This window comes from Myotis lucifugus, unplaced genomic scaffold, assembly GCF_000147115.1.
Source record: "Myotis lucifugus unplaced genomic scaffold, Myoluc2.0 scaffold_49, whole genome shotgun sequence".
Classification (NCBI taxonomy): Eukaryota; Metazoa; Chordata; class Mammalia; order Chiroptera; family Vespertilionidae; genus Myotis; species Myotis lucifugus.
In genome coordinates, this window is record NW_005871097.1 from 4,206,214 (window position 1) to 4,230,977 (window position 24,764).

The window sequence follows — 24,764 nt, forward strand, 5'->3', positions numbered from 1 at the left end:
ATACTAATATTATAAAGATGGTTTTATTAATCTAGCATTACTTAATGAAGATGAGCAGCAATTTAAATACAAAATTCTTTCTCAAGCCCTTTGACAGATCTTATCCCCTTCAGGTCTAGGAAGGTAGCAGTAAAACACTTTTGGAGACATAAAGACATAAAATGTTTCCTGCTAGGGTGTCTCAGTAGCCAGGGAATCTCTATTATCCCTTTTGGGGGCAGATAACTTAGGCATGCATGAAACCACACCCCAAGGCAGTTTCCATAACCTCCGCAGGGAAGGTGACCAAAAATGTATTATGCAAACATACATACAGGACATGGCTAAGAGTAAAGAGGGTTCTGTTATAAACTATACCAGAACATGAGGTGTAAGTAAATCAGGAGTTATAAACTGAGAAACACCCTATAAATACAGGGCGGGGCAAAAGTAGGTTTACAGTTGTGAGTATGCAAAACACTGAGTTTATTCTTGTATTTTAATTTATTAATTATTGTATTATTTTCCATACAAACAACTGTAAATCTACTCTTGCCCCACCCTGTACAGTTAACCCTTCAACAATGCAGGGCTTGGAGCACTGACATCCTTGTATGGTCAAAAATCTGTGTGTAACTTTTGACTCCCCCAAAACTTAACTACTAATAGCCTACTGTTGACTAGAAGCCTAGCTGATAACAAACCATTGATTAATACATATTTTGTATATTATGTACTGCATTCTTACAATACAGTAAGCGAGAGAAAAGAAAATGTTAAGGAAATCATAAGGAAGAGAAAATATTTCCAGTACTGTGCATATTTATTGAAAAAAAATTCATGTAAGTGGACCCACGCATTTTAAATGCAGTTCAAGGGTCAACTGTACACCCTTTGTACCTCTAAGATATAAGGGTAAGCGGGTGTTCTGTACATTGCTTCTGGCTCCAATTTGGAAGACTCACAGCAATAGAATTTTGCATTACGAGTTTGCAAGAGGCCTAGGAGGGAAGCTTGTGTGAGAGGAATAATGTATATCTTGTGTGTTTACCCTTTCAAAGACAACTATGGTTTGAAACAGATCAATTGAGGTAAACTTTCCCCCCCACATTTATCTTTTTAAGAATTATATTCATTTCCCAAGGTATACTTGCTTCCCTTTCCCAGAAAAGGCATGCACCCTAGAAGCAAATGCCTTCACTCCCCCTTCCAACCTTCTTTAGGGCAGATATATCCCCCTAAGTTTACAAATACAACTTCAATTCTATCTTTTCTTCCTACCAAATTATTTATTTTTAATTAATAATACACATAGCATAAAACTTATCATAACTTTTTTCAGTGTATGGTCCAGTAGTGTTAAGTATATTTATCCAACTCTATCTTGCAGACCAGATGAACATATTCATGAAAGAAATACTACTAATTAATGCAATATTGAGTCTGAACACAGGCTTATTGGCCATTAGAAACATTCCAAGATATTTACAAGCAGGGGCAACAGTGGCATGGATTCCATGGAATACGTAGAATTACCTAGATTTCAGCCTGTCTGACAAGTTTCTCCCCCTATTACTGTAGCAAAAGTTTTCTAAGCCACTATATAAACTGGGAGACTTATTTTGATCACCTGTCTTGCCCAGAACATCAACTAAGGAGATAAAGTTCAGACAGTTTTAAACGGAAGCTAAGACTGTTTTGTCTATGAAACAGTGTACAAATAATGCAAAATAATATTATAAACTATTTATTACTAAACATTTGAAAAATACTTCCATAAGTATGTCATGAAAGAATTGTAAGTTCCAGGCACTTCAAGCATTTTCTTTAAAATGTTCTACACTGCATATGCTTTTTATATGATCAGGCCTTTAAGTAAAATATCTGATCTTCAGAAATGTAAAAATATTTTCAGGTATCAGTAAATCTTTGTTTTCCTAGGATTACATAATATTTTTTTCTGTATCATAATTTGATAGTAAGTAAGCAAGCATATCATCTACTAGTAAGATAACTAAAGATCAGAGCAAATATGCTCACTGAGAAGGCCTTATAAAAGAAAATTCATCCATGTTTTAAAATAAAATGTACCTAAAATCATGACCAATGTTCAGCCAGAAAGTACCAGTTTGTGCCTTACCAGTGGTTAAATATTTTGTCATCCCTACTTACACCTCTATATAACCACTAACTGATAATATAAAAAGACAGCTCAAAAAATGTCAGACATTAAAAGACATTATAAAAACCAACAGGTTGCTTTAAGAGAAACTTGTGTTTCTTGTTGCTACTTCAGTGATAAACATCATTATCAATAAAAGACTGAAGGAGCACTACCATACCAAGAAATGCACCTCTATAATTAGTATTAGGTGTTTAGAATAGTCTTAGTTAACAGTTTTTAAAAACCTATTATGTATTAAAGCAAAACACCACCTACATATGGGCGTCTTAGGGGCTAGCTTGGCTGGTCGATGGCTTGGATTTTGCTTGTATATTGAGGATATAATCATGACGGAAGGATGAGCGGACAGTGCGATTCATGAGGGGCTGCAGGGGGCGGAAGTTGTCCACCATTCTTTTTTCTTTCTCCCCCTCGGAAGTGAAAAGCAGGGTCCGAAACTGCTCAAGCTAGAAATAGAAACAGGAAGCATAAATAATTTCAATGGAAAAACAGCTTCACTGCATTAATAAATTACTTTCATTTTTACGACTCTGAAACATCCCTCTAAAATTGGACACAGCAGAACTTATTCTGGGTAGGAATGCCTTCAGCATTGGACAGGGAGGAAGGTGTGTGGAGAGGAGAGCAGTAGGAGGTGGTGAAACCAGCCGGGCACTTGGAACCCAAGGACTACGGTCAAAGGCCCTGGCCCCCACATATTGGCCATTTGCCAAGAACAAGTTACTTCATCTTTGATTCCAGGAACCTCGTCTTGAAATAGTTAAAACAGCAGCTCACTGAATGAAAAAGGAAAGGCCTGGTACATAAAGTAACAGCACCAAAAATGTTTTTGTGGGGTGTTTTTTTTTTTGTGGGGTTTTTTTTCTTTTCAATTTTTAGCTGAATTGTTAACACAATGTATCCTTGATTGCTTACCGCACCTGGACACTGGGACGCACCTTGCTGACACTGTCCAAAAGAACTTTCTTAGACTAGTTAAAAAATCTTTTAACTTGGATAAGTTTAAATATAAGATGGTTAAAATATAGAAAATGATAAAAAAAAAAAAAAGAACTTTCTTAAACGATGGCAAGGTTCTCTGCAGTTCATTAGGGTAGACACAAACCATAGATAGCTTCTGAGCGCTTCAACTGTGGCCAGTGTGACCAAGGAAGTGATGTTTTAATTTAATCTTCATTTTAATGTATTTATATTTAAATTTAAATGACCACATGGGGCTAGTGGCCGATGTATTAGACACAGCAGCTCAGTACAAAAGGAGCAACCCCAAATCAAGGGTTCATTAATGTGGCAATAGCATTAATCAGTAGCACCTTGCCTTTCTGGGCAACTATGGGGTGGACACTCAACTTCAAGCCAGTCGGAAAACCTATTCATAACCTTTCTCATTATTCAGTCAGGTGCAATACAGCTTGAAGGACAACCTGAGGCACAGCAGAGCTGCAGATGCAGGATTGGGACCAGAGGCAAGCACCAAACAATTACCCTACTTACAAATTACATGTATACCCTCATTATACCCTCATTAAATAGGAATGTGTCCAAGTAACTAAGGTTGTTCTGTTTTGTTGTTGCTGTTGTTTTGTTTTGTTTTTTTACAAATTGCAAAGATTAGAAATAGCCCAAACACCATTAGATCTATAAAATGGATTGGTACATAGCCATTAAAAATAATACCGAAGATAATGTTTATTATCTATAAAGTATTCCACACATCAATGAGTGAAAAGAGCAGCAAAATGGTTCATACAGAATGATTCCATTTTGTTTAAAAAACAACATATATTTATACAGATAAACCAGAAGGATTTACCCAAACAATGATTAACACTGAGTGGTTAGATTGTAGGTGACTAGGATTATAGATGACACCTCTATCTTTTTTTTTTCTGTTGAAATTTTCCCTGTTGAAATTTTATTTCCAAAGTTTGCCATATAGGACACTGACCCTATGGTTTATTTATTTTATTTACTTATTTTTCAGTGTCATGTAAATTTTTAAATATGAAGGATAGTAGCAGATTAAATGTATAGGCAACCAAGGCCAGGCTTATGGGCAGGCAAGATCTGTATTTTGTCATTTGTTTATAATGGATTTCGTCACACAGAATTAAAAAAAATACACAGTCTAATTCACTAGTTGCTTTCTTTACGAATTCTGGTTTTGATACATAGTTAGAAAAGCTTTCCCCATTTGGAGATAAAGGGGAGCAGAATTTGTGACCCCAAAATATGCCTTTGGCATAAGGATTATTTTGAGCTGATTATTTTTATTAAAGTGCAGACACAGAGAAGCTCTAAAAACCCAGTAGAAGTTACCCTTTTATTTATTTGTTTGTTCAAGATGTTCTCTTTTCTTTCTTTTAATATATTTTTATTGATTTCAGAGAGGAGGGGAGAGGGAGAGAGAGATAGAAACAACAATGATGAGAGAGAATCATTAATTGGCTGCCTCCTGCATGCCCTCCTTTGGGGATCGAGCCTACAACCTGGGCATGTGCCCTGATTGGGAATTGAACCAGTGACCTCTGGGTTCATAGGTTGACACTCAACTAATGAGCCACACTGGCCAGGCTGTTTCCTAAGTTTTAACTTCTCTTTCTGGTTAATTTTTTTTAATTTTTTATTTTTAAAAAAATATATTTTATTGATTTTTCACAGAGAGGAAGGGAGAGGGATAGAGAGTTAGAAACATCGATGAGAGAGAAACATCTATCAGCTGCCTCCTGCACATCTCCTACTGGGGGTGTGCCCGCAACCAACGTACATGCCCTTGACCAGAATCGAACCCGGGACCCTTCAGTCCGCAGGTCGACGCTCTATCCACTGAGCCAAACCGGTTTTGGCTCTTTCTGGTTAATTTGACACATTTCCTAATTCATACCCAAATTAGACAAGAAGTTAGCACATTTTAATAAGAATGTATAAGCATTATAAGTTAAAAACTGATCCCAAAGTTTTAGCCCAGGCTTGTTTTGAAGAGGAAAACTAGAATTTCCTCATACAGAAATGTGGAAAGAGTGTACCTGATCATGATCAACCTCTACAGGCTGCTTCTTAATGATCCAGGTGACGGACTCGGAGAGTGGTGGGGTAGTCAGGGATCCTGAGTAGGTCCAGTAGTCCGGGCAGGTGGGCATCAGGCAGGAAGGGTCGAATGACCCAAATTCCACTATGGTATCCTGGCCAAGAGAAAGGGTCACCAAACTATCATTTCATGGTGAGGACCACCACTCAGGAATCAGATGACAAGGCAACAACTCTAGGAGTGTCTGGGGACCAGCCGTGTCCAGAGGAGCTCCTTAGGTCCTCTGGACAGAATCACGCACGCCCATGCCTGCAATTAACTCTGTATTTCTGACACTCCTCAGTGGGAACACAGCAGAACCCATTTTCCCCCTCCATTCTAGCGAGTTTCCAGCAGGTGGTCTCCTCTGAATTCTTGGGGGGCATTAGGTGGTGGCTGGTGCACAAAGAAGGAGGCTTCCTTTTTTCAAGAGACTAATAGCATCCTCCTTTCTAAAATGCAATGCAAATTAGGAGGAGCCAGGATCCTAGACTCAAAAGGGAGTGGGAAAGAAGAAGGAAGGAAAGAGGAGGAGATGGGGAGGGAAAGAGAAAGATAGCAACATATGGACTTCCAGGGAGCAGCCCCTTTGGGATTCTGAATATTGAACAACTGATCTTGGGGCTGGACAAAGGTATCCGTCCTGAAGGATATGGGTAATTGTTATTTAGAGGTGGACAAGCCAAGTTTCTGTCCAACTTTTCTCTGCTTCCTGCCTGAGGGAGGGTAGCTAGAGTCAAGAAGGCTGCTCTATGTGTGTCCACAAGGACTGAGAGGGAGCAAGTGTCAGGAGCAGAGGAGGGGACCCATTATGTTCCCAAGTCCTTGAATGCTCAGGGCATGGCAGCAAAACCAGTGGCCAGTGCCCACCAAGGAAATCCCTGCTGTACCCTGAGGGCCAGGGGTGCTCTCAACACACAAGCACCAAAACCCAAATTGTTGTCTAGGAAACTTTCAAAGATAACCTGAATTACACTGAAGTTAATTACATTTCCCAATTCAAAGGGTTTTGTTAGTATTTCCACTCTGGGACTTAAACATAAAATATATTACAAGTGCCTTTGGAAAAAAAATATTACCTTATGCTTAATTGATGGCAACGTATCCACCAATTTTTGTAGCTCTTCATGATTTTTCCCTAGCTAAAGAAAAAGCAATGAGCAAATATTAAAAACAATTGACAACTCACTTTTGAAATTACAACAGAATGTGAATTAAAATTAACCACCTGGTGATTACATAAAAACAAACCAACCACACTACTTAAACTATACTTAAACTGGTAATTTAGAATATTATAAATATCACTGAATTAAATTAGAACAGAACAAAAGAGCAAGCTGTTTGCTGATAGGATCAGCATACCTACAGGGAAAGGTGCCCCTCCATTTAACTATAAGGTTTGAAATTTAAATTCATTAAAATTAAAAACTGTTCCACAAAGTAACCACATTTCAAGTGCTCAGTTGCCACATGTGGCTTGTGACTACTCTATTGGACCGTACATTTTTATACCATTTAAAATATATTCATAATAATCTGATATTTTAACCATTGTTTATTTTTATCCCAATATTCTTAGAACTTAGTCATGCAATGTTCTGTCTTTTCATCCTAGAATACTACACATCAGTTAAAGTTAGTAACTTTTTCTTACCTTTAAAAATACTCCTATCACAGCTAAACCATTTTCTTCCAGTGCTGCATCCTCAAAGTTTTCAAATTTGACTGAATTCCAATGCACCAGGTGCAGCTGAAACGCCATTAAAAGATGGTTTGACACATGACCACACAGGATCGATCAAAAATAGCCTTATTCAACATTATATTTTAACATGTTTCCTCACCCATAATAAAGCCACTGGGAAAAGCATACGAAATCAAAATAAAGAACAAGAAGAAATGTATGCAGCAGCAGAAATTAATTTGGAAGACATTTATTTGGGAAGGAAAATAAAAGAAAATATATATAGCAGAGTGAGTAACATTTCAGTAAGGGAGCAACATTTGTCCATTCTCACCCTGATGTGCATGAAACACTCATATCCCAAACCATTTGCATATAAAGGAGAGATGCTTATCTTGAGAGAAATAAATTCTCCCTATGGGAATTAGATAGGAGTTGAAGACACATTTCTTTGAGTGAGAACCAGTTAAAATGTTTCTTTTAAAGCTAACACAAAACTAAATTAGGGGGAAATTGTTAGAAGAAATTCTATGTGCTTATGTGTTCCCTATATTTCACTACAAATTATTCCTCATCCATCATTCATGAATGTTTCATTATCCAGCCTCCCAAGTAAGACCCTCAAGGTCATGCTTACCTTCCTTTCCTCTCCTCTCCTTTCCTAAAGAGGACCCCACCTCAAGTGCTGTTGCTCTTAGGTTAGAAATGCTTGCTAAATCTCACTCTTTATATCTATTTCTTCATTTAGGTTCCCACCATCTCTCACTTGGATTAATTAGATGTGGTGGTCCTGCACTGTTGCCTAGGTTTTTACTTTAGCCTATGATTTGAACTTAGTTTAGAATTCTGAAAGAAGTCCATTTTATAATCTTAAGGTTGACTTAAACTATATTATTTGAGATGAGGGCAGTTATTATTTTACATGTAATAATTGGGAATAATCTAATATGCCCCTGAGAGAGCTATTTAGATTTATAGGAATCACTTGATTCTTCCTGATAATTTCTTCAAACTAGAAACTCAGAACTATCCCCGCTCCTCCGCAGTTGTCACTGTTCCTGAGCTTCTCAACATACCTCTGCCGGGTAACATTTGCTGTCCACAGTATGCTCAGAGCCCCAGGCATCGATGGCCCCCCAGTGAAAATGGAACTGCTTCAATCGATAGTTATCTTCCAGGGGTCCTCCCTTGATCACTGAAATGACACATCCAACAATTTTAGGGGACAGTTTTTCACACTGTGGAAAATGGAGGGAAAGGCCAACTCTGTGGGTGAAATTTCTATATGAACTGTCTTAAGTGGAACACACTGTGTTGTATACAAGTGTTTATAAACTTAATTTCCACGCAGTTAATACATGTCTAAGGGGGAGATCTGCACTCTGAATGACACTGAGACTTTACACTCCAAGCTATATACAATTGTTAAAGGTCAATTCTTATTTTTATATTCTGCATCTACTGTGCCCAGTTTTTTGTGGGTACAGTAAAATGTATATTTCTCTTACCATATATATCCAACCCAATTTCATAAAGCTGAAATATGGGGACAAAAGGTATTCTATTTATTTTTTATGCACTGATACTTGGCTTTTCAATTTTTGCAGATACCCTTCCCTTTCATTGAAATAGAATAGGAAATTTGCAAGTTAAAAATTATCACCCATCTCCCTTTGGACAGAGTGAATAATGTGAGTCATTCATACACTTCACCAGTAGGTACACCATGCTGGATAATAAATACCTTTTGTTTAGACTAATGTTTTCTGAAATTCATGAAATCAATACATTACAGTATAGGCAACATATTTGGATGTGAGTTTTTCAAGTCACCCTTCCTCAGGTTTTGGATGGTGCTAATTTTTTTCTTTTGCTTAAATTTGCTAAAGCATTTTATTTCCTCATTTCTTCCATCTAATCAGACCTTGGTGATATCTGTTCACGGTTAAATGAATACAACAACATGAAAACCATCCACTCATCTACCATAATGATCTTTAGCATTTATCACATCATTTGTTGAATTTTATATGCGCAAATGATTGAGTACAGTGATCCCAAGGACCAAATACACTAGATATGTCATACAGTGGTCTTCTATGTATTGTACTGGCTTTTGAAAATATTTTTATCTAACTTCCTCTTTAAAAATAATAAGTTTTATAAGAAATGAGCAAAGACACCAATGACTTCTTTGGGTGCAGGGAAGTTGCAGAGAATAATACCACATGATTCACTAAATTAATAGGAGGATGGTACTACAGTGGGGCCTTGACTTACGAGTTTAATTCGTTCCGTGACAGAGCTCGTAACTCAAATTACTCGTATGTCAAATCAATTTTCACCATTACAATGAATTGAAATGCTGAGCTGATGTTGTGGCGTTCACTGTGACATTCGCTGTGCCAACTAGCGGTGGGGTATCTGAAGCCGGCTCGTAACCTGAATTTTAGCTCGCAACTCAAAGCAAAGAATAGGCCGAGGGCTCGTATCTCGAAAAACTCATTAGTCGGGACACTCGTAAGTCAAGGCCCCACTGTAAAGTGTACTGATATAAAAGTAAAACGTCTCCCCAAAATTCTTATTTTTCTATGCCAGCTCCATATTGTGAGCATGACTTTGGCAAATAATTAATCTAATCTGTTTAATTCAATTGAAGTTCTGGTCCCAAGTTTAGTGACCAGGGCAGATGAGACTGTAAGCTTTTCTCTCCTATCCCCAGAAACACAGTGGCAAAATTTCCTGGACACTTACGATGTGTGTCTTCTCCAAAGACAATGAGCAAGGCAGAGAGGAGATGTCACCAATGGGTGGCTTCAAGGGAGCAGGGCAGAACAGGTCTTCAGGTGTGTTTGGATGCACCCACATAATACTAAAGACATGTTTACATTCGTTGCCAACATTTAAATCTGGATGATTTCACATAAAAATCCACGCTTCCAACTTAACTTGAAAATGAGACGTCCTGACCATGTTGGGCACATGCTTCCACTGGGTGACAGTAGGCTGGGCAGGAGAAATGGTGGCCCCCTTTAGATGGTCCCACAGTTCTGTCTCCCCACCACACTATAGCTCCTTAAAGGCAAAACCATCCCCTCTTCCTTTTTCTATTATGAGCACCTGGCGCAGTGCCTAATACTTAGATCCTCAATGAAAACAGGAACTAAAAAAATAGACTGTAAAGCGTTTGTTAGTTGAAACATCACTGGTGACCTTAACAAGAGCAAGGAAAATGGTGAAGCCAGGCAGGGCAGATGCGTGGATGAGAAGGGCAAGTACAGTCGGCAAGAAATGGGGCAGAAAATGGACACAGAAGTTAGTGAATTAGAAAGCAGAGCAGTCATAAGATATATCAAATAATTATATACTTATTTATTTGAGGTTGCTGATATTTTGTTCTTTCTGTGCTCTAAAGATGAGAGGAGATTAAACATGTAAAAATTAGATAACAAATATAAAACACCTAGCATAGTGTCAGGTAAACCGCCTATGTAATGTTCACTCCCTTCTTTTGCTTTTTAGAAAATTTATCTTTATTGTTTAAAGTATTACAGATGTCCCCTTACCACCCCCCCATTGACCCTCTCTACCCCGCCCCTCCAAGGACTACCATACTATTGTCTGTGTCCATGGGTTATACATATATGCATAAAAATTCTTTGGTTAATCTCTTCCTGCCCCTTCCTCCCCAAAGTAGAGGTGAGGGAGCTAACAGAGAAAAGGATGGTGAAGGGGAAGATAACACACAAGTCCCATACAAATAAAATGAAATACAGGAATGGGCATGAAACTTTTTGGGGTGACGGAAATGCTCTAAATAGGGATTGTAATGATGGCTGCACTGCTCTGTAAATTTACTAAAAACTATTATTTTGTTTTTTTCCAAAAAAGTAGATATGGGACCAAAAATACGGAAGAACTTAAAATGTTTGTATAAGCATTCTTAGTAGATTCATTGGTGATGCTCCTTAAAGTGTAAAGTAAGTGAAGCCAAATGGGGCAGGAAGCATCCTTAGGAGAACAATATAATGCCTGATATTGCTGATGAGAGTAATCTCAGTGAAGGTGATAATTTATAGGAATCATTTATAGGACTCAGCCTCGATATAATTCAGTGCCCTTTCCCACAATATTTTGCATCCTTCATATGCACTCATTCAAATCAATAACTGCGTTCTATTCAGGGGAGCCAAACAAAACAATACTCAGCAGAGGGCAGTGGTATGAAATGCTCACAACCCTTCTCTTATCCTTTTAATTTCTGTAAGGCTGATCGTGATGTGATATCCCCTCTTTCATTCCTGAGTTTAGTAATTTGAGTCTTCCCTTATTTTTCCCCATTGGTCTAACTAGCCAAACATTTGTCAATTTTGTTGAACTTTCCAAAAAAACCAACTTCTGATTTCTGCTCTTTATTATGACCTTCTTTTGGTTTGATTTAGGTTTAGTTTGCTCTTCTCTTTCTAGTTTCTTAAGGTAGAAGAGTAGGTTATTAATTTGAGAAATTTCTTCTCCATTTTCATTTATAAATTTCTCTCTAAGCACTGCTCTTGCTGCATCCCATAAGGTTTGGTATATTTTGTTTTTGTCGCATACCTTCCCCAGCTTGTTCCCTTGCACACTTTATCCTCATTTCCTTGTAAAGCACACTGTAGCAGCATTTCCTACGTTATTTTCTGGGAAATTTATAGACATTAGTATTTATTAGATCCTTTCTTTTCTAGAATTCGAGTTGTTTCATGCCTTCCTTCCTTTCTAGGATGTCTTTGCTTTCTTTTAATTTTCTTTATTTTTTATGATCATTCATTCTTTCTTCCTCTTTGAATGTTATTATTTTGAAACAGCATGGAGAAATAGCAGTGAAGAATAAGCAGGAGATAGGAGGTAGTCACTGAAATGTGGAAAAAGAGATAGAGTTAGGTACTTATTAAAGATTAATGATATCTGAAAGAAAATAATTATTAAAACACAATGAAAAGGAATTACCTATTTTAGTCCTTCCTGACAAAACAAGTGGAAAATTAGCAACCTCCTTACAAACTTTCTTGCATTTTGTAAAAAGAGTGTGAAACTGACTCACCTAGGGAAGGTAAGATTAAGGAATAATTCAGCTTGCTGTGTTGGGAAGTATCTAGGGAACTATTATGAGGAAAATGTGTGTTGTTGTTTTTTTCATATAATATTGCCCTTGCAAATAGGTGGATGAAAATTCTTGGGTCTATTGTTCAAATGAGAAGAGCATGACTGAAAAATAAAACAAAACGCCCAGCCAGTGTGGCCCAGTGGTTGAGCGTTGGCCCTTGAACCAGGAGGTCAAGGTTCGATTCCCAGTCAGGGCACATGCCCAGGTTGCAGGCTCGATCCCCAGTAGGGGGCATGCAGAAGGCAACTGATCAATGATTCTCTCTCATCATTGATGTTTCTAACTCTCTCCTTCTCCCTTCCTCTCTCTGAAATCAACAAAAACATATTTTAAAAAATAAAATAAAAAATTATTTGCCTTGAACGATCATGGGATTGACTCACTTGATTAGGAAACCCATTAAACAACTTCCTAGGATTTTTAGCTCAATAAAGCAATAAAATATTGGCAAGTCCCTAAACTATCAAAGTTATTAGAAGGTTGATCACTATTTAGAATCCTCACGTTACCATTGTAACTAGCTAGTTTATTAATAGTAATAATAGGAAAGGAACAAAGGGAAGGGCAGACATTATAAGCATGGTCATCTGGGCAGCTTCACCAGAAAGCTGCAATTTTACTCTTCCCAGGGAACCACCATTCCATTTCCTGAAAATCACTGGAAGAAGGGGTCCAACAAAGGGGAAGATGGGTGCATGCAAGTAAAGTGAGGGTGATGTAGGGAAGGTGCTTGTCTGTCAGTCTAATCTGGGAACAAATATAATAGGCTAGGGGTGGATCCACTGCAAGCCTGAAAAATCTTGGAAGGGTAAAATTCCCCAAAGAATTCTCTCTTGTTCCTCTTGCTACTTGAACTCCTGTTTCCCACTTGTACTACTGTTTCTCATTTGCTCCATGACCCACATGGGCCATGTGCCTCCAGAGTCATGTGCCCCTAGAAGCTGCATGGCCCATGGCCATATGGCCTCCACATGCAATGGACCACAGCTGGGAACACAAACTAAGCTAGCCAGATGCTGGACTGAACTGTGCAAATAGGGAGCAGAAACTCTATGTAATAGTTTTGATCTTAGCCCTGCTGAAGATAAAATGGGACTTTTTCCATGGCAAGATAGAGGGAGGTGGGACCTTGGAAAGAAATCCCCTTAATATTACCTCATCAATAAAGCTTTCCACAATACCTCATCCTCCCATAGGAGCCTCAGGAAATTCTTATTCTTTTTTTAAAATATATTTTATTGATTTTTTACAGAGAGGAAGGGAGAGGGATAGAGAGTTAGAAACATCGATGAGAGAGAAACATCGGTCAGCTGCCTCCTGCACACCCCCTACTGGGGATGTGCCCGCAGCCAAGGTACATGCCCTTGACTGGAATCGAACCTGGGACCCTTCAGTCCGCAGGCCGACGTTGTATCCACTGAGCCAAACCGGTTAGGGCGGGGAAATTCTTATTCTTGCAGCATCCCAAGAAGCCCACCAGTGACAGATGGGGACATGGAGAGCACCCCACCAATAACTGTCAGAAGAAAAGAAGGTTTCTAAGGACCAGCTGGGGCTGATACTAATTAATTGAGGGGATTGCTATGCATCCAGAGTGAACATATGAGAGCTGGTGTTCTGTGGATTGGGTCTGTCCATTATTCTAGCTCTGGCAGGAGTAATGGTAGACCTCTAAGGTAGACAAGTAGAGCTCACCATAGTGCAAGATGGTTATCTGAAACAGGACTTTAGCTTCCTGTTTTAAGGATTTCTGGAATCCTTATATAAAATATATTATAGTCTTCCAGTTGAGATGGGGGCATACTCTAGGGTTTAAAAAATGTAAGAAGAAAGACACTGATGAATCTGGAGAAAAGGAGTAGTTTCTAGCTTGAGAAATGTAAATAAGATGTTTAGGGTTTGGGGATCATGTAATATCATGGAGGAGAAAGAAAAAAATGGGGTACAACATAGAGACACCTAAGCCCTTAAGGAGAGATGAACCCCATTGCAGGATCAGTCTGTTTACAGTTGGTCAGAGGGCCATGTCTAGGTATCAGAGCATCACTAGGAAAATGCAAGGAAAACCAAGATACGGTTGAGAATCCTAGAGTCAGGATAAACACAGGAGTGAACACCCACACTTTTACTTCATTTATGAACTTTCACAGACTCATTTCTTCATATTCAGAAGAGGAGATTAATTTCTTTTAAATCAGGATTTCTCTGTCTCAGCTCTATTGATATTTGAAGCTGGCTAACTCTTCATGAATGCTGTCCTGCCTATTGTAGGATGTTTAGCAGCATTCCTGGCCTTGACCCACTAGATGTCAGTCACACCACTACCCTCCAGTTGTGATGACAAATGCCTACAGGCATTGCCAAATGTCCCCAGTCCTGGGAAAAAAGAGGTGGCAAAATTGGCCCAGGTTGATAACCTCTCTTTAAAAAGACACACTATTTCAAATAATAATTGTTTCAATGAAATTAGGACTATTTGATAACATCAAATTTGGCTTGGGAAAGGAAAAGAAAAACCTGTGTAGAATTCATCACACTCTAAAGTTTCAGGTAAACTTTGAAATCATTCAGATTAATTTATATCTGACTAAGAGAAAAAAAAAGATTCAAAAGCAATATAATGTGTGAATTTTAAAATCTGTTAAAATTGTGTTTCTTGCCTGGCCAGTGTGGCTTAGTGGTTGAGTGTTGACCCATGAACCAAGAGGTCACCGTTTCAATTTCCGGTCAGGGCACAGGCCCAGGTTACGGGCTCAATCCTAGTAGGGGGCATGCAGGAGGCAGCTGATGGATGTTTCTCTCTCATTGATGTTTCTATCTCTCTTTCCTCTCCCTTCTCCTCTCTCTAAAAAAATCAATAAAAACACATTAAAATAAAAGTGTGTTTATTTTAAACTAGGTAACATTGCTTAACTAACAAAAGTAACAGAATGAGAGTTTCCATTTTTCTAATATATTACTAGCTTTAGCTAGTTGTTAAGACTAAAACCTCATGCACACATGAATATTCTTTTCACCATTCCAAAGGCATTGAAATCTGATCAGTTAAATCTAATTAAACAGTGTTACTATTTAACATAAAAGTGTCTTGTAAAGTCAACAAGCAGAGAAAATTAGTACATATTCATAAACCCTACAAAATAAATTTTGGACACAGTTTTTTTTTAATTGATTTTCTACAGAGAGGAAGGGAGAGGGATAGAAAGTTAGAAACATCGATGAGAGAGAAGCATCGATCAGCCGCCTCCTGCACACCCCCCACTGGGGATGTGCCCACAACCAAGGTACATGCCCTTGACCGGAATCGAACCTGGGACCCTTCAGTCCACAGGCCGACGCTCTATCCACTGAGCCAAACCGGTTCTGGCTGGACACAGTTTTTAATTTCACACCCTATCTTCTATATCAATTATAAATCTATACTTAGAAATATGCTTATTTAGTAATAAAAATACTACCTATACTAAGAAAATATGCATAAAAGCTTACATTGAAAAAGTAAGTCCAATGTGTCCCATCATTGCTAACAAAAGAGGTTGTGCTTCCATGGAGACAGTGTGATATAACCTGTGACCATATGAAACTGTGCCTTTAACTCCAGATGAGACTATCAGTCTGGCTCTCACCTGATTTATCAGTAGAATCTTCAAATTCCACAAGGAAAGAGTATCCATTATTCCAGAGGTGTAGGCAGGTGGCAGGGTCATAAGAGATGGTGAGCGGTTTTAAGTCAGGATCGTAGACACTATCCCTCCACCGGATGTTGATGGGCGACTGGCGCTCGCCCCCGGGGACCAGGTCCATTCTTTCCCAGAGTGGGTGCACTAGGAGAAAGCACATCGGGACTGCCATCAGGATGTCCCTTATCTGGGATCACACATCAGGCGGTTCTATTTGTGGAGAGGCTAACGGAAACGAGAAGTCTCGGGACTTAGCCACTTAGGGACTTCATGGACTGACTAAAGCAGAGGACATGGACATGGGCAGGTCAGAGAGCCCTTTGCAGAGGAGCAGCCTCTGATGTCTTGTCAAACTGCAGCCTCTCAGTCCACCTTCTAATTTCACTTAAACCAAATGCATCATAGTCTTATGATAACAGGAAAAATGCATAGAGATTAGAATTGATAATTTCCTGGGCTCCACCTGCTAAACTAAGTTTTTTTTTTCAGGGATATGCCCAGTTTACTTGTATTTTAAAATTTTTATTGAATTTATTGGGGTGACATTGATTAGTAAAATTATATAGGTTTCAGGTGTACACTAGAGGCCCAGTGCGCGAAATCGCACAAGACCCCAGACCCACCGCGCGCCGCGAGACCCATCAATGCACTTCCTGGTGACCGGTTGTTTGGTCGTTATGGCATTATGGTGTTACGGCCACTGGCCTTTTATAATATAGATTATTTGTATATTGTATTATGTGTTCACTACCCAAAGTCAAGTCTCCTTTAGTCACTATCACCATTTTTATCCTCCCTTTACCCTCTTCTACCCCCCTCACCCTTTTCCCTCTGGTAATCACCATATTGTTGTCTATGTCTATGAGTTTTTTGGTGTGTTTTTTTTTCTTACAAAATAGAAACAGGCTCATAGATGCAGAGAACAGACTGCTAAACTAGTTTTAAACACAGGAACATATTAATGAAATTTTCAATAATGCACATATTTTCAACAAAGTAAATGGGGAAAGAGGCGAAGTAATTTTTGGAAAGCAAATGTTCAATCAACCATTAAGGTTTTAATTGGTTGGCTAGTAGAAATAAAGGCTTGCATTGCATGCATCCTGTAATTTTGCTTGCTGTTTTGAAGATTTCTGGATTCCTTACACACAATGTAATATTGTAGGCTGCCAGTTGACATTAGAGCACACTCTAGGGTTTTGGAGAAATTAAGAAAGACACTGATGATTTTGAGAAGAAAAGGGGTAATTTATTGTTAGTTTGAGACCTATAAGATGTTCAGGGTTTAGGGGCCCTGTTGATGGAGAGCAGAGTGAGTCACCCCAATATCTCTTTGGCACAAGAATTATTTTAGGCTGAATTTTTAAAAATATATTTTATTGATTTTTTACAGAGAGGAAGGGAGAGGGATAGAGAGTTAGAAACATCGATCAGCTGCCTCCTGCACACCTCCTACTGGGGATGTGCCCACAACCAAGGTACATGCCCTTGACCGGAATCGAACCTGGGACCCTTGAGTCCGCAGGCCGACGCTCTATCCACTGAGCAAAACCGGTTAGGGCTAGGCTGAATTTTTTTAAGAAACAATTGACACATGAGAAGGTCTGAAAATGCAGTAGACGTTATCCTCTTGTAAGAGACATTTATATTTATAAGGGAATCTCCATTTGTAAGGGTGTATCCCTCTCTGTACCAGGAAGAAGACTAAATCCGTAGACTTTCATCAATGGAGAAGGTACTGACTTAAATCTATATAACAACCTTACTCTTGTTTACTGTGCTTTTCCTGATAACCTCCCACACTAGAGCCCTGCCCCAACATCTTTTGTCTTTAGCTGAAGACTGTATTTAAGGTGGTGGCTTGGGCCTTTTGGGGGAGTTATTCAGTTTTCTTGAGTCTCTCCCATGTATACAGCAGGTATCATGTTATTAAACTTTTTTTGTTTTTTTTTCTCCTGTTAATCTGTCTTTTATTATTGGAGGGGGTTGGGTCTCAGTCCAGGACCTAGACATATAGAACAAAAATTATTTTTCTTCCCCCTACACTGTCATATCATTCAGAAGAAAGGAAAGTGGGGGAAATAGAGATACTTAAGGCCTTAAGGACAGACTCAAATACTTCTTGAATCACAGCAGAGAAGTATGTCAGACCAAAGAGAACCAGAGAGAGATAAATCCCATTGGAGGAATTATATGGTCCTATTTAAGTGTGTATGCTGACTTCACCTCTTATGTATGCAATATTTGAAGATTACGAGGCCATTCTGTAAAACCTGGGTAGAATATTACCATTGTGAAGGTTCTTGGAGTTCTGTTTATAATATTAAGTGTACAGACACATTTTGTCCCACATGGGCACTGATAACATCACTGATGCTGATTTTTCTACCAAAAATTCAAGAACCAGGTCTTGTAATTGCACAGGAACTTCATTTCTTTAATATGACTTTCCCCCTTAATTCAAGCTAGCTTTGTCCAGTCAATAGCATCACGACATACTGCATGTCCACTCCCTTAATCACAAAGTCCTTAGGACATCAGGTTCTGGTTAGCATCATAAGGTCTTAGGAACAAAACCTCAGGTCTGTTGATCAAGGGAACAGTTTCAAACTGAAGATGGCATCTTGGCCTCGGTTGTGTGTCAGTCTCAGGCCCATGAAAGCATAACATCTTTACCCTCACAAAACTGGACAGAATGACACCACAGCTGACATCAATAATCACTACTTCCTATCCTGGCCCCAAATAATCAGTAGATCCCATGACCTCAACTCCCTTAGTCACAATGATTAATAATTGTTCCCGTATATAATCTGCCCTCATACAGGCCATTGGGGAGCCTGGTCTTTGAGCATTAGCTCACCTGTGTCTCCAGGCTTGGTGCCACTTTCTTAAATAAACCTTTACTTCCTTTGCTGCATACTCCTGCTCGTGTTTTATTGGGCTTTGATGCATATAGGCAAATGAACCTCTTTAGTTTGGAACAGTCTTTGTGGCAAGTCCCTGAAATCTCCACAGACTTCCTGATAACACAGACAGACCTTTTGAGACATCCATGCATGATGGATTGAACCCACATGTATAATTTGGGGTGTTACAGTTCTCTGCCCTTTAGAAGCACCATACGTGGGTAAAACCAAGACCAACAGGAAATCATTACTAATGACCCTCTACACCTCACCTCACTGCTATGAATGAGTCTAAGGATTTGACAAGGCAGCTGCTATACAGTCACATATCCTTGTGCATGGCAGGGTCCCTGACACTCTTCTTTTCATTAAAAAAACAAACAAAAACAAAAAAACAGAAATTTGCCTCTGATTCATTCTTACATAGGAAACATTCTTCTTTCTGAGGTAGCTGCCCAAAGCTGGAAGTGCAAGATCTTAACCTTGTCTTTTTGGGCAAAAGTACCCCAGCAGTACAAACATAAAGCTCTCCTGGCAGTTTCTAGGCCAGTAGTTCTCAACAGAGGGATTCTGCCCCCCAGGAGATATTTGGCAATGTCTAGAGGCATTTTTCATTGTTATAACTGGAGGAGGGTGCTACTGACATCTAGTGGGTGAGGCCAAGGATGCAGCTAAACAATGCATAGATTATCTGACCCTGGATTTCACAAAGCCAAAGTAGAGAAATCTTGGTCTAGAGCTAAAAGCAAAGACAAACTCAAAGTATTCTCTTTCTTTCTTTCTTTCTTTCTTTCTTTCTTTCTTTCTTTCTTTCTTTCTTTCTTTCTTTCTTTCTTTCTTTCTTTTCATATAATGCAGTACTCTCGCCTGTAGAGAGGTCTGAAATCAATGTTTTGGGTTTCTCCATTAATATAAAATAACTTGTGAAGAACAAGAACTTTCTGTTTCAGAAATCTAAAATGGAAAATGTATATGAGTTGGTATAATATACTCACATTATAATTGGATTAGAATGCAAATTCCTTGCAGGCAGGAACCATATCTTCCTCTTTTTTTATTGTCTTGTAGTGCCTTATCTGATATATGCCTTTTAATTTTAGTATTGAACTGCTATTGTTGGAATAAACAACTGTATTTGATTGTATGATGTTTTTAAACTTCTAGAAACACCTCTGAGATATTCAGACTTGTGGCTGGGAACTTGAGAATTCACACTTATTGTGTATCAGTTTTATATGATTTAAAATCTACTTATGACAAAAATTAAAGTTGTTTTTAAGAGTGAAATTGTTTTGATCTAAGAATGAAGTTGTTTTTATAGGTTGTTTGGATATGAGTGATATAATCTGAGTCAGGATATCTCATTTATTCTCATTGATAACTACTCAGTAGCTCAGCTGCTGAGGGGCACTACAGGGGCTTATCCATAGCAGTATATGAAGAGACAACTACAGCAAGGGGACATCTATAATAATAAAAGCATAATATGCTAATTAGACCGGACAGCCAAACGTCCTTCCAGATGACCTTCCAGACGAAGCTGGGGCTGCGAGGGTTGAGTCCCTTGCATGAATTTTGTGCATCGGGCCTCTAGTTTAGACTATAAATACCCAGAGTTTGTGAGGACTACTGAGAGTGTTTGGTCCGGGCAAGGTGGTTTCTTGGGCTATTTCAGGGAGTTAATTCAGTTTTCCTGGGTCTCTCCTATGTATATAGGAGGTATCCATGCTATTTTTTTAGAAAATATGTTTTTTAATATTTTATCTTCTCTTTGCATTTATAACATAATTCACTTCAATCACAGAATACTTTTTTTTCCCAATGCCACATACTGTGTCACAAATGCAGCTGGTGCTGCCGCTTATCAAAATGTATAAGACAATTAATGTTTTTTTATAAATTCCCTTTTTTTGGCCTGGCATCCGTGTTATTAAAATTCTGTTTGTTTTCCTTTGATTAGTCTCTCCTTTATTGGAGGGGGCAATAATTCAGAAGGGTAGAATGAAAATAATTTGTCCTCCCCTACACATACAATGTGCCTCCCCTGCTGCTCTGCAAATCAGAACTGAGCTGGCTTTCAATCAGTTGTGGAATGAAGGAATATAATAAAGAACATAACTGGGGAGGTCTCATTTTCTTTTTATCTTTCTTTCATACTAGAGGCCCGGTGCATGAAATTCATGCACAGGTAGGATCCCTAGGCCTGGCTGGCGATCAGGGACGATCAGGTCCTTCCAGCTGCCAGCCAGGGCCTTCCTTCATTCTGTGCCACCCCTGGTGGTTAGCGCACATCACAGCGAGTGATCAGTCTCCCAGTTGAACTCCCGCAGGGACAATTTTCATATTAGGCTTTTATCTATATAATAAAAAAGCCTAAGTGACCATTATGGCGGGACAACCAGAATAACTGGTCGCTATGATGTGCACTGACCACCAGGGGCAGACGCTCAATGCAGGAGCTGCCCCCTGGTGGTCAGTGCATGCCCACAGGGGGAGCGCCGCTCAGCCAGAAGCCGGGCTCACAGCTGGCAAGCACAGCGGTAGTGGCAGGAGCTCTCCCGCCTCCACAACAGAACTAAGGAGCAGCGAGGCGAACAGTAAGGAGCAGCAAGCAGGCAGGCGGTAAGGAGCGAGGGGTTCCGAACTGCCAGGGGGTGCAGGCCGGGCTGAGGGACCCCCCCGCCCAGTGCACGAATGTAGTGCACAGGGCCTCTAGTATATATATAGATTACCCTACTCACCACATTATTTTTTCTTTAAAAATATTTTAGGTTTATCTCTTTCTTGTCTCACCCATGACCACCAGCCTAGTTCTGGTCTCTATAGCCCAGACTTCATACCATGCTTCTTGGTTGCTTTGCCTCCTCTCTCACCTCTACTCCATCTTCCCAAACTCCAGTCTTGACATTTTCTCCAACCACTCTGACCTTTCCTTCTGCTGAACTCACACTGCATTCACCCTCACACCATTTAGCACTTAACCATGTTTCATGCAATGTGCCTTTACTTTATCTGCTCAAGGGGCCTGTGTCAACTCTAAGCCCTAGGGCCTGAATCCTGTACTTTTGCTACAGGCCCAGGGCTGAACTTGGTACCAGGCACAAAGGAGGCACTTACTGCTTACCTTACTGATAGAGAAAACCAAACAAGTTGATACCAAGGCTCTCTAACCTTACCTCTCACCCATAGTCTCTCCAACCAGGCAAGCAAGTGTACCCAGAACACCTCCTGAATTCACATGATCACATCTGCCTGTTTTTTCCCATCTGTGAAAATCCTACTGACCCTCAAGGTCAGTTCAAACCCCTTCCCTGACAGCTGCACATTACATTAAGCATCCTCTCATCTACTGTTACTCCTAGGCAACTGCTCTCTGTACCTGCACTGTCTAACATGGTACCCACACACCCAGTGTGACTAGTTGAAATGGAAATGTGCTATAAATGTAAAACACTGAGGGACCTTGAAGACTTAGTATAAAACAAAGAAAGTAAAACATTTCATTTATAATCCTTATATTCATCTTACTTTAAAGTGATAATATTTTGGATCTATTAAGTTAAATAAAATATATTAGTAAAATTTATTTCACCTATATATTATATTTCACCTATATTTTCTATATTAGTAGAATTACACAAATGAACAAAATTTACTTCCCCCAGTTTTATTGAGATGCAATTGACATACTATTTATTCATTTTTAGATGTGACTATTAGAAAATATGGAATTGCCTACATAACTCATTTTTGTGGTTCACTTTATTTAACTACTAGGTAGTGTTAGGGATTTATACTTTTTTGTTAAAAAAGTAAAACTTTATTACCTAGATAAATATTTTTTTTCCACTTTAAGCCTCAAAGTGCCAGTATTGAGAATAAGCCAGTCTGGGTAGGATGTGGGCTTGGTGGTAGGAAGCCACACCCAGCAACCAGAAATGTATTATAACACTGGGCAGTTCATTTTAATGAGAACACGGTCAATGTGAGAGGAAATAAAATACACTCTCAATAAAAATATATTTATGGAGCAGTTTTAAGTCCTTGGCTTTAGCTAGATTATCATTCCTATTTTACAAGCATTCCTCTTACCTATGCTTTTATTATGTGCAAATGGGATCAAAAGAGACTAAACCCAAAGAGAAAAAATAGAGAAACCTTGACCTAGAAGCAAGCCAACATTTGGAAACTCTGAGTCAACCCCTTTAAACTAATGGAAAATATGAAAAATACCTCTCCAATGATATATTTATCCATTTAATCTCTCTACAAACTCAAACTCATCTCTCCACAAATACAAAGTTTATCCTCTCCTATCATTTCTTAACCAGAGGCAATTTTGTCCCTCAGAGCTCATTTGGTAATGTGTAGACATTTTTGGTTGTTGCAACTGGGCAGGGATATTGCAGTCATCTAGTGGGTAGAGGCCAAGGATGCCATCCGACATCTTACAGTGCACAGGACAGCCCCTGACAACACAGAATGACCCACCCCCATGTCAGTGGTGCTGCAGTGGAGAATCCCTGCCCCATAGAGAGGTAGATGGTAACTGGTCTTTTGGCAGGGGGATTAGATGTGAGAGGTTTCAACAGAGACCATCTGCTGCCTCACTTGATCTGCTATGTTTACAGAAGAGCATACACTCAACAAGCTGGTCTGCTAGAAGCAACCACAATGTGTAACTCAGGAAAGAATATTCCAGGGTGTGATGCTACTGTTTTGAACTGCTGGCAATCATTAACATGCATCTTCTAGAATGTTCAGATCCACAGAAATCATTCACAGTCTGTGGACCAACCTTAATAAAAAAAAACAACAACAATAGCTTCCCTAGTCAGTTTGGCTCAGTGGATAGAGTGTCGGCCTGCAGACTAAAGGGTCCTGGGTTCGATTGCAATCAAGGGCACATGTCCAGGTTACGGGCTCAATCACCAGTAGGGGCATGCAGGAGGCAACCGATCAATGATTCTCTCTCATCATTGATGTTTCTCTCTCTCCTTCTTCCTTCCTCCCTGAAATCAATAAAAATATATATTTTTTAAAAAGACAATTGCTAACAAGAAACAATAAAGAACAGGTTTCAAAGTATTTGAAACTGGGATCTCACCCTTGTCCCATTTCTGTAGGACATAATTTTAACATGTTCAAACTGGTCAAGAAAAGGACTTTCCAAACCTTACTGCGGTAATCATTTTGCGATATACATGTGTATCAAATCACCATGTGGTACACCTTAGACTTATACATGTTATGTGTCAATTATATCTCAGTAAAACTGGGGCAAAAAGAACTTTCCACAATCCTTTTAGAGGACAGATAGAGAAACAAGTAATTAATTCTCAAAGTTCTTAAGGCATATACACCCACTCTGGAATGCCACTGACATCCTATCCACAAATCTTTAACATGCATGACTGTTATGAAACAAGCATCCTGCTCTCCTTAAGGCAGCAGGGTACTCACAGGCTCGGTTCCGGGTTTTGTAACTGCAGGTGTAGAGGCTGCAGGGCCTCACTGGCATGGATCTCAGAATCTGGCATCTTCTCCACAGCGATTTGCATAAAGAGGCTTGAAGAATGACCCGCAGGCTACTCATCACCACAATCTTTGGCTTGAAGTCTTGGGCAGTTTGCAGGGAACTTGCAGGAACCTAATAACCCAGAGGCAGGAGGAGAGAGGAGGAAAGGCTGTAAATAGTCAAGATTGAGGACCATGTGGAATCCCCTAAGTAAGATGGCAACATCCAGACTATCACTACACACCATAGGGTGAGAGAGGCCCAAACTTAGAGTCAACAGTTTATACACTCTTGTTCCTCAAAGGCATTGGTCATCTCATTGGCAGAGTCTGGATGACTAAGTCAGGCACCCTGCCTTTCCTTAGAGATTGGCATTATATTAGAGATCCAGAGAAACTATCCTCTTTAACCAAAAGAATAGACTGTTTACAGTACAGTTCTTAAAATTGAAAAAGATACTTCCTGAAACCCAAATTGTCTAGCATGATATCTATATATATAAAAGCCTAATGTGCAAATTGTTTGACCGGGAGTTTGACCGCTCACTATGACGTGTGCTGACCACCAGGTGGGGTGGGCGTTGGAAGGCAGTGGAG

The 24,764-nt window shown here is 39.4% G+C and overlaps 1 protein-coding gene across 17 annotated transcripts in view; it reads right to left on the minus strand.

Annotated features, from left to right (window-relative positions):
* Nucleotides 1-24,764, minus strand: part of CA5B (carbonic anhydrase 5B) — a 78,627-nt gene that overhangs the window by 3,815 nt on the left and 50,048 nt on the right. For 16 of the 17 annotated variants that reach the window (XM_023753714.1, XM_023753704.1, XM_014455714.2 and 13 more), the window contains 7 exons: nucleotides 24,114-24,300; nucleotides 15,688-15,885; nucleotides 7,995-8,113; nucleotides 6,889-6,984; nucleotides 6,311-6,373; nucleotides 5,191-5,346; nucleotides 5-2,610 (listed from right to left, as the gene is read on the minus strand). In XM_023753714.1, coding sequence (XP_023609482.1) covers nucleotides 2,431-2,610; nucleotides 5,191-5,346; nucleotides 6,311-6,373; nucleotides 6,889-6,984; nucleotides 7,995-8,113; nucleotides 15,688-15,885; nucleotides 24,114-24,300 — 999 coding nt within the window. In that variant the 3' untranslated portion in view covers nucleotides 5-2,430. Of the gene's footprint in view, nucleotides 1-4; nucleotides 2,611-5,190; nucleotides 5,347-6,310; nucleotides 6,374-6,888; nucleotides 6,985-7,994; nucleotides 8,114-15,687; nucleotides 15,886-24,113; nucleotides 24,301-24,764 lie in introns of those variants that run through there. The other variant, XM_006088576.3, reaches the window with a different exon arrangement.